This window comes from Henckelia pumila, chromosome 1, assembly GCF_033568475.1.
Source record: "Henckelia pumila isolate YLH828 chromosome 1, ASM3356847v2, whole genome shotgun sequence".
NCBI classification, from domain to species: domain Eukaryota; kingdom Viridiplantae; phylum Streptophyta; class Magnoliopsida; order Lamiales; family Gesneriaceae; genus Henckelia; species Henckelia pumila.
This window is the reverse complement of record NC_133120.1, coordinates 103098883-103108173: the sequence shown is the minus strand read 5'-3', so window position 1 is coordinate 103108173 and position 9291 is coordinate 103098883. Positions and strand designations below refer to the sequence as shown.

The following is a 9291-nucleotide window of genomic DNA, read 5'->3' as shown; positions in this document are numbered from 1 at the left end:
GAGTTCGCCTTAATTCAAGGGAAATTTGTTTTGTTTATGTTTTTCCTTCTCATATATGTTTATCTTTTTGTAATTTTAGTTTTTTATGTTATCAAATTTCAGTTTTAATTCATTATATTTATTTTTTCAACTGTCGTCATTTTGTCAATTTGACAATGTTTTGAAACTAATGCAGTGCCAATGTGACGGTGATGTTTATAATGACATATCAGCGCTCACAATGAAAAATACTAAAATTACCAAAAAAATTATAAGAAAAATTGAAATTTGATAACATATGAGACCAAAATAGCAAAAAATTACGGTTTTTTTCCATAATTCAAACTAATTTGTACCTACTTTGGTGTAGTACTTTAATCGTTGTGATGCATTTCTAGACAGTGTTTGGTACAAGAAATTAGACAGGTTTGTGTGTGAGTTTTGGTGTAATCCATTGTTTGGTAGTATTTTTATTAAAACAACATAATCTATTTTAGGAAAGGACAAAGTGGTAATATAATGGGTTAAATAAACCATTCATCCACCCTAGTATAACGAATCATTGTCTTTATCATTAACATAAATTCCATGAATACCTTTTTTTTTCCCTCCAACCTAAAATCGTATTAATTTAATTATTCAATAAAATATAAAATGTATTTTTGGCAAAAGAATTTTAAACCGTTACTTAATCTTATTCTTAAAATTCAGACCAAACACAATATTATTTTCAACACAAACTACCAATTTTTATCTATCATATCTTTTATCATTCATTTACTAATCATTCAATAATCACATCTCTTGTACCAAACACTAGACAACAAAAATTTTGTGTGAATGATAAGATTTAACCTTCTTTAGTAATTTAACTCGAGTTTATAATAACTAAATTTAAGAAAGAATTACAAAAAAAACTTTTATTAGATGGTCTCACATGCCAATTTTGTGAGACGAATATTCAAAAATATTACTTCTTATTATAAATATGAGTATGATTGATCCATCTCACAAAAAATCTACTCAAAACGTTATGTTATTCTTATCTTTCAATGTGTCATCTCATTTCACGAGACTGCTATGTTGAATATATGAATTAACATACTTATACAAACGATTGTAAATGAACTTACGAAAAAAGGTTGAGTAATTGGAATTAAAATTAAATAATTTGATAGGGTGCAAAACATAATAAATATGTAGTTGTAGGGGGAGGAGGAAAAATAATATAAAGTTGAAGGGGAGAAAAGTATTTTCACTGTTGCTTCCCTATAAATAATAATAGAAATGGTTGTGCTTGTGCTTGTCTCTCCCCCTGTCATTCTCACTCTCTTTCCCCATTTTCCTCCCTTAAAAAACCCACACACACAACAGCAAGCAGAGTGAGATAAAAACAAAATACGCCCACACATTCACAGAAAGATAAAGCTTGTGGCTTGATTAGTGTTGTTGCAGGGCACAATGTCAGCTCTCAAAGCCGATGATCCACGCATTCCGGCCATTCAATCAACTATCCGCGTTGTACCCGACTTTCCCAAGCCAGGTTTACGCATCATTCGTGCGGTTGTGTTGTTTACTCCAATGGGTTTATTTTCTTGATGTCTTCCGGGAACTTTTCCGGTTCAAGATTCGATTTTTCACCCCTTGTCGTGGCGTGTTTTCGTTTGGATTCTGATTATGTGTTTTCTGCCAGGGATAATGTTTCAGGATATTACCACACTTTTGCTCGACCCGAAATCCTTCAAAGACACTGTTGACTTGTTCGTTGAACGCTATAAAAGCAAGAACATTTCTGTCGTCGCTGGTATATGTTTGATTTTTGTCTTCTTGCATTTATTACCCGCGAATTTCACTTTCCTTTTCCTTCGCTTACTGTTGTTTTTGCTGTGTGGTCCCGTTCAGAACTAAAATTTTGCAGTTTCATCTACGGCGGGCAGAGATTTTTCTCTGGTTTTTGTTTGTCATCGAGTCAATCCACGCTAGCTGTAGGTCTTTATTATTATAGATTGGCTACATGAATGGATTGGAGTGGAAGGATACCTTAATGACAGTTATTTTTGGAAGTTAATGTGCAATTTTTTTCACCGAGAAATATTTGTAAATTGCTGGAGTAAAATATTTGTGGAACTGGGCAGCGGTAGGGGAAGTTTAATTGTTGACCACAATGGGGCAGTTTTGATAAATATTTATTTATTTATTTTCATGAACAATGAAGATGAGCGGTTCAGAGTGATGAATGGGGCATGTGCTGCTTCAATCTGATTTGGAGATTAACGATTAAATGGTGGTGGTTGTTGGTGTAGTGTGGGTTTCCACGACCCAAAATTTTGTAATAAGGGTGTAGGTCCCGGCAATGATGGGTTCATTTTTTATTTTATTCTATTTTACTATATTTTATTTAATCATCGTTGTTTAATTCTTGCAATATCTTGGGGTGGTTCGTGTGTTGATTTCGAGCCTCAATATATGGGGGGATACATATCATGATTGTGAAGTATGATTATATTTGAGTGGCATTGTGTTTTACTTAGAAACAATGATGATCAATTATTGGTGGAAAGATTGTTCAGGAGGTCCAAAGTCCACTTTATTTAGTTGCCCCTTTGTCTCTTTCCGCTGGTAATGGTTCCACTGTTGTACAATGGTTGATGAAACTTTTATGTGTTAACTTTGTAAAAAGGCAATGAGTAATGCTACATTTCTTAGTTTTATCTTTTTCCATTTTTCGGGATATTGTCTTCGTGGATTCAAGTGAAAAAGTGTGATGTTATGATGCAATTAAGATTCTTACACCCGTATTATTTTAAGGGTGTTCTCATTGACTCTCTGTTATCTTTGTCATAATGTTATTATATGAAAACCATCCACCTTTCCATGCGTTATTTTATATAATATTGAGAGAACATTTTATGCTTCTTGATGTTTTGTTCTGCTGGTTGTTAGAACCTTTTGTGTGTACCATATAGATTTTAATTAAGGCTAATCGACACCTGTGTCTGCTCCTTATTTCGTCTTTACGTGTGTCTACTGTTATTGTCAGCTTCTTGCATTTGTGAAAGCTTCATAGTCATTTAGGAATCTTCACTCACCAACTTTATATGAACTGGACTGAAATTTAGTAGATTTTTTAGGCAAAAAATACTATTAATTGGTTGTACTTGTACGGGCTTCCATTAGTTGAATGTGCATAATATATTGTCATGGGCAGAAGCATGAAATAATAAAGAAAAGCATGATATTTTAACTATGCAAAAGGCTAGGGGGAATTACTAAACAATAGTTTTGGATTAAGTGAACATGTTCATTTTTTGGAGTTTTTAGCTTTGTTTTAAATAAAGTAAGAAATTAAGTGGACTGGTTAATATAATTTAAGTGATGTAGGCTAGTATGTCCTATATTGTTATAAAACTGTCCTATAAAAAAAAATAAAAATTGTTATAAAACTGTCTGCTTTGATGCCCAGTCAGCAAAACACTTGATTTTTTTTCTCTCATAAGCTATATATATATTTGATGAGAATTACAATTCTGCATTTATTTCATTATTCTAGCCAGTGAGGAATCTTAAATGGTTAACAGCGAAATTACTGTATCAAAATGTGAAGCCTTTTGATACAGTTCTAATGTGCTATCTATATTCTTCTCGTTGTTTCAATCATGATCTTACAGCCATGTCCCTCTGCATGGACAATGGTGGCACATCTTTTTTGTATCCTTTTTCATGTAAGTTTTTTCCATTCAGGGATCGAGGCACGGGGGTTTATCTTTGGTCCTCCTATTGCATTAGCAATTGGAGCAAAGTTTGTCCCATTGAGAAAGCCAAAGAAACTGCCAGGTAGTATTTATTTCCAATGTAGTTTCCTTGTGTTAGCAAGAAGTGCTTTTCTGGGGCATATTCAACAGAATTGTTAGATTATTTGGTTCACAAAATAATGGACCTGATGCTATTTTTAGATGTTTTATTGCTTGAACCTCCGAATCCCCTAGATAAAGTGCATCGTTTTGGGTTTGCTTGGTGCCTTTTAGATTCAAAAACATATTATGTATTTTAGTTTAAACTTTGTACTTGCGACACAGTAAACTTTGTAAGTTTTGGATCTGATCATAATAGTAGCTTTGACTTCCACTTTATCGCCATCATTTTTTTATTGCAGGTAAAGTTTTCAGGCAAGAGTATGACTTGGAATATGGAAGCGACTGTCTTGAGATGCATGTTGGAGCAGTGGAGCCCGGAGAGCTTGCCATTGTAGTCGACGATCTAATTGCAACAGGCGGCACACTTTGTGCAGCCATGAACTTATTAGGTACACTACTATCTTTATCATGCTTATTTGTGGATCAGAAACTATGGTGATTTGATATGACAATAATTTCGTATTTAAGACATTCACAAGTAAATTTCGATGTTCACACGTTTTAATTTACCTTGACTCGATGTTTATGCCCAATCCTTGCTTCATTGTTATTCAATAGACATTAAAGTATTCAATCTAGGTTGATTGAAGAGTTGTGGCAGGTGTATTGAGCATGAGGTCAGTTTGTCCTCTTTTTTCTTTTAGAAAAAACAAAAAAATCCATGTAAGATTCTGAGTTATCTGTTTATAGTAAAATAATGTTTTCAAACTGTATATTCTCATTGTTGTGTATAAAAAGATAAACTCCATGATAATAGGGCCTGGTCTTGGTTTTAACCCGAAATAAACTAGATCGGGTTAATAAAAGGCAAACCACATGGGGCCTATGAACCAGGCATAATTTTGTAGAGGCCAGGTCCTATTCATGCCAAAATTAAATTTCGGCCCTGAGTCCAAAGGGTTTGTCTGCTTTATACCCCTTGCTAAATTTTTTGTGTTGTATATATGGTGTTAATATCTGAAGAAATTGTAAGATTGTATTTGGATACAATTGTATTTGGATTGATAGATTTGATTTGAAAAAGAATTTGATGTATGAATGTCGAATGACACCTATTGCAGGTGTATTTGAAAATCTGCTACGATTATTAATTGAAATCATTTAATTTGACGTTAAGTGGATTTGAAATTAATGTGAATTTTGTCCAACTAAACAATTCTAAAAAATCTGTAATCCATTAATCCAAACACAGCCTAAGTTCTTTTGAAAAATTAATATATCATTTACAATTTTCTGGAAAAAAAGGTCATGCTTATGTGTTTAATTGCGTTATATGCTATGGCAAGAAAATACCAGTTAAACACGAGCATTGGCATCTAGACTGAGTTGATTTAGCTCTAAACTGAGGTTGGTTTGATCAAATTCTTTGTATCAAGTATTGGTGTTGCCTAACTAGCATAATGTTGTGGTCACTGCTCTCAACCTACCAACCTATCTCTCTCTACCTCTTGTTGTGTGCGTAATGAACATTCTGTTTGTCCGAATCTTACAGTTTTCGAACGTGATAACATTTTATCTTTTTGCATGAAGATTCTTGGATTGATTTGAGTTGAAATTCTTGTTCATCAGAACGTGCTGGAGCTGAAGTGCTCGAATGTGCCTGTGTCATTGAGATACCAGGTCTCAAGGTAACTTTCTACCTTATCACTCAACTATGGTGGTTCAATATTCAATCCCAGTTTCTTACTTTGAGGCACTCAGAAACTTTGGTCCCTAATATTCTGAAATTGGGCATTTTACATCCTTGTCATCCAACTCTTAGTAGCAATGGCCAACTCTTATAACGAACATTATCAACGTCGAGATTTATTCATCAAGCCAACACAAAGATTACTAATAGAAAAAGATATGTTAACAAACAATGCTGGCTTTTAAGGTTTCAAGTTTGTTGTTTCACTACATTAAGACGTGTATATGCATACATGCACACAATTTTGTGAGAGCAAATCAAATTTGCATATAAAATATATACATCTTGCACATAGTCTTCCCTCATTTCTTGTACTAGCCTGCATCGTGTAGCCATTTCCATGTCGACCACTTTCAAATTCGTCTATGGGAATAAATCTTCTTCCTCTCTTAGTTTTTCCATTTATGATCTCTCATTGACTTCTGTCAATCATTTGATCATCAGCATCTAATACCATAAGATTAGTAACGGGTTAATCTTATCTTAGGTTTCTAAAATTTCGACGCACACACCAGAATTCTGATCCTCCATCTCATGCATGAAATAGTTTCGTTAATATTGTTGCAAAATTTGGACATCTAACATAAGACCAGAACATGGCTCATGAACAGCTGGTTCCAACCTGTTTGAGTTTTTGTTAACTGTAACCAGCAAGGCAGTTATGATGCGTTCATGTTATGTTACTCATCGCTTTAACGTCTTTTTTAGGGACGGGAGCGGTTAAATGGCAAGCCGGTTTATGTTCTCGTGGAGTCGCAATAGAACCTTTTTTCGCTGCTCTTTTCCAAGCTCTCTATTGGTTGGGCTGTCACTTTGGCAATCTTCCATTTCCCAATTTCATTTCTCCATGATTCTTCACATATCAGAGTAGGAATTTGTGGGTAAAATGTTTGTTGCAATGTTGTTGCTCATGTATTAATGATACATCTCTCTTCTTTTATTCCGAGGCCTTTTCAAACTTATATGTCTCAAATATGAGTTGCAAGTCCAATCATTTCTTGTTCCTAATAGTGTTCCAATTTATAACTCTATGCAAAAATGTATTGCTCAAACAAGTTTCGGGAGTTTCGCACAAGTGAATTACCATTGCGTCAATAAAAACATGCAACATTTCGTATCATGTATAGTCGCGATCGTCCGTTACGACGCATCATCGGTCTCCATGAGATGATATACTAAAGAAATACCTGCGGTTTTGTAAAAATTGGGTCATATTTCATTGTTGATGTGGTGACATGTCTTGTTTGTATTATTATCCAGCATATTGGCACCACATTCCGTGCTCAAAAGATACCAAATCTAGTATTAGTACTATTGTTTAATCACATGTCAGGTAAGAAGAAATGTCCATTTCATGACAATAACTCCACATCGAGTACGTAATTGTTTCTTTGCTTGTAAGGTTTCATTATTCCTTTTTAAATTAACAAAAAACTAGGTGTCTTTTCTCACTATATAACTTCTTGTAACTATTCGTCTAATTCAAACAATTGTAGTTGCTTTATCATATTATATAATCCACGATCGAGACAATTTGTTGACATACTCTAATGATATGAAATAATAATACAATTAAAAAATATAATAGTAGCATTATCCATGTTGTCTGAATATTCTGTTCATTAAAATTCAAATCATTAGCTGGTTTGAATAATTCAATTGAACAAAATATGAGAGTTTTGAGTCTCAAAATAATTGTCACATAGATAAATTGTCAACTGTTTGTTCATGTATGATAATGAAGTCGTTAGTTAACAACTTAATTAATTAATTTGGTATGTTTACCTTTGCATTTCTTATATAAAATAATCCCAAATGGATGTGGTCCAATCACTTTCATAGGGCTGTTTCAACAGTACACGAATAAAATGAACAATTCTGTCTGGTTCGGAGACGGATTCTTTTTTTATTTTTGAAAAGACTCACCACTTGCAAAACAAATAAAGAAAATAGATATATTCTAGTCCAACATTTTTTTAATTATATTTTAAATTCTGAAGATTTGGATGCATATGGCTAATAATTGCGGGAAGAAAAATGTGATACCCATAAGATTTTACCCATTACTACGAATTATTACTCCCCACAATTTAAATCGTAATAACTTTTGTATTCGATTCGGGTGCCATAATTGATGATTTTTGGCTTTAATACAGCCGTTAAATTTTATGGGCTGACAAGAAAATATTTTTTTAAATTAAAATATGGAATGTAATAATATCTCATTATACCACAAAATCTTGCAATGTACCAAATATATAAATGTAAAAAAAAAAAAAAAAACCAAACTTTATATTAATTTCTTCAAAATACAATAAGCTATCACCCCAAGTACCGCCGTTGATCTGAAACAGAGCCAAACTTGCAAAAGAAAAAGGTTTTTTTTTAAAAAAATTACAATTTGTAGATGATAAGAAAGCAGGGTAACAAGGCGCGTGAATCAAATACAAGTAACTCACCGGTTTCCCCACTTACCGAGTCAAATCGGGTTCCCTCGTCGATCAACGACCCGTAATCAAGTTGCTTGCGGATCCGACCCGCTATGACCCGGCATACGAGCATGGCCCGCCTTCCCCTTCCACCTCCCGCGCTCTCATGAGCGACTCCGCTACCGGGAAATGTACAAACCGCAGCAGCCCCTTTGCCGCCGTGGAAAGCCCATATGTCGCTTCCGCCCACGCACGTGCCGCCGGGAGCGGTGGCTCCAAGGCAGTAAAATCTCATGACCTCATTCCCATCGGCTATGGACCGCGCGTGGTCCTCACCACCGTCGCCGCCGACGGCGCTGCAGCTTGCCCTGCATTTCACCACCTCTCTGTATTCCTCGAACCGGGATATGGTACGCGTCAAGTTGTGGATCTTGAACACCATTTCCACCCGACCGGAGAAATGCTTCTCCCCCCAGCTGGTGTGGAATATTATCTCCACCACATTACGCGAGGCGTGGCCTTCGGGTAGCTCGGTGAGAGAAGGAAAAAACGACGACTCGGGCCGGGTCCTATCCGGTGGCTGCGAACCGGGTTCTGGGTTTCTGACGACGGGTCTTCTCGAGTGCGATGTTCGGGGTACTGGTCTTTCCGTTGGCTTGATATTGAGCTTCTTGGATTTGGATTTGGATTTGGATTGTTTGGAGATTTCTACAATGTCTCTGAGGTTCTGGACGCTGTTCTTGCAACTGGAAGAGCTGGACAACAAATGGTGGTGGGTTTTGGTGCTCGGACGGCGGTGCTGCACGACGTCGTCTAATGCTTTCGATTTGCAATGCAAAGATTTCATCCATTTACTCGCCATTTCCGACCGAACACTGCCTCTTCAGCGGTCCCCCTTCCCCCACTCTCTACATATATACTACAAGTACATGTATATAAGCAAATCACTGGTTATTAATGTGTTTGATACGAATAATTACTGCGTGTTGGTGTGTGAAAATGTGGAGAGGGGAAAGAGATTTACTGTGGAAAAAGAATGGAAAGCAGCAGACAATTGGCGATATTATATGGGAGCAACCAGCCCACGTAACTTCCAACTGCGCCACATTACCAAAATGCCCCTTTGACTCTTATCTTTGAAGGTCAAACATCGAATTAATCGTTTCGATTTCATCTCATAATTTTACAAATACCTGATATCCACGAGATGATTAATGAAAAATACACGGTATCATGTTACGACTATTATTATACGAAGACTTTAATAATAATAATAATA

At 35.5% G+C, this 9291-nt stretch overlaps 2 protein-coding genes across 2 annotated transcripts; one reads left to right on the top strand and one right to left on the bottom strand.

Moving 5' to 3' along the window:
• The first annotated feature begins 1300 nt into the window (after positions 1-1300).
• LOC140878854 (adenine phosphoribosyltransferase 4) lies at positions 1301-6658 on the top strand. Its single transcript, XM_073282478.1, has 6 exons — positions 1301-1522; positions 1673-1783; positions 3721-3813; positions 4133-4282; positions 5463-5521; positions 6292-6658. The coding sequence occupies exons 1-6, from the start codon at positions 1441-1443 to the stop codon at positions 6343-6345; spliced, it is 549 nt and encodes a 182-aa protein (XP_073138579.1). The 5' UTR covers positions 1301-1440; the 3' UTR covers positions 6346-6658.
• Positions 6659-7867: 1209 nt separating this feature from the next.
• On the bottom strand, positions 7868-9024 carry LOC140875945 (uncharacterized). The gene has a single exon (XM_073279780.1). The coding sequence runs from the start codon at positions 8872-8874 to the stop codon at positions 7978-7980; it is 897 nt and encodes a 298-aa protein (XP_073135881.1). The 5' UTR covers positions 8875-9024; the 3' UTR covers positions 7868-7977.
• Between the last annotated feature and the right edge of the window lie 267 nt (positions 9025-9291).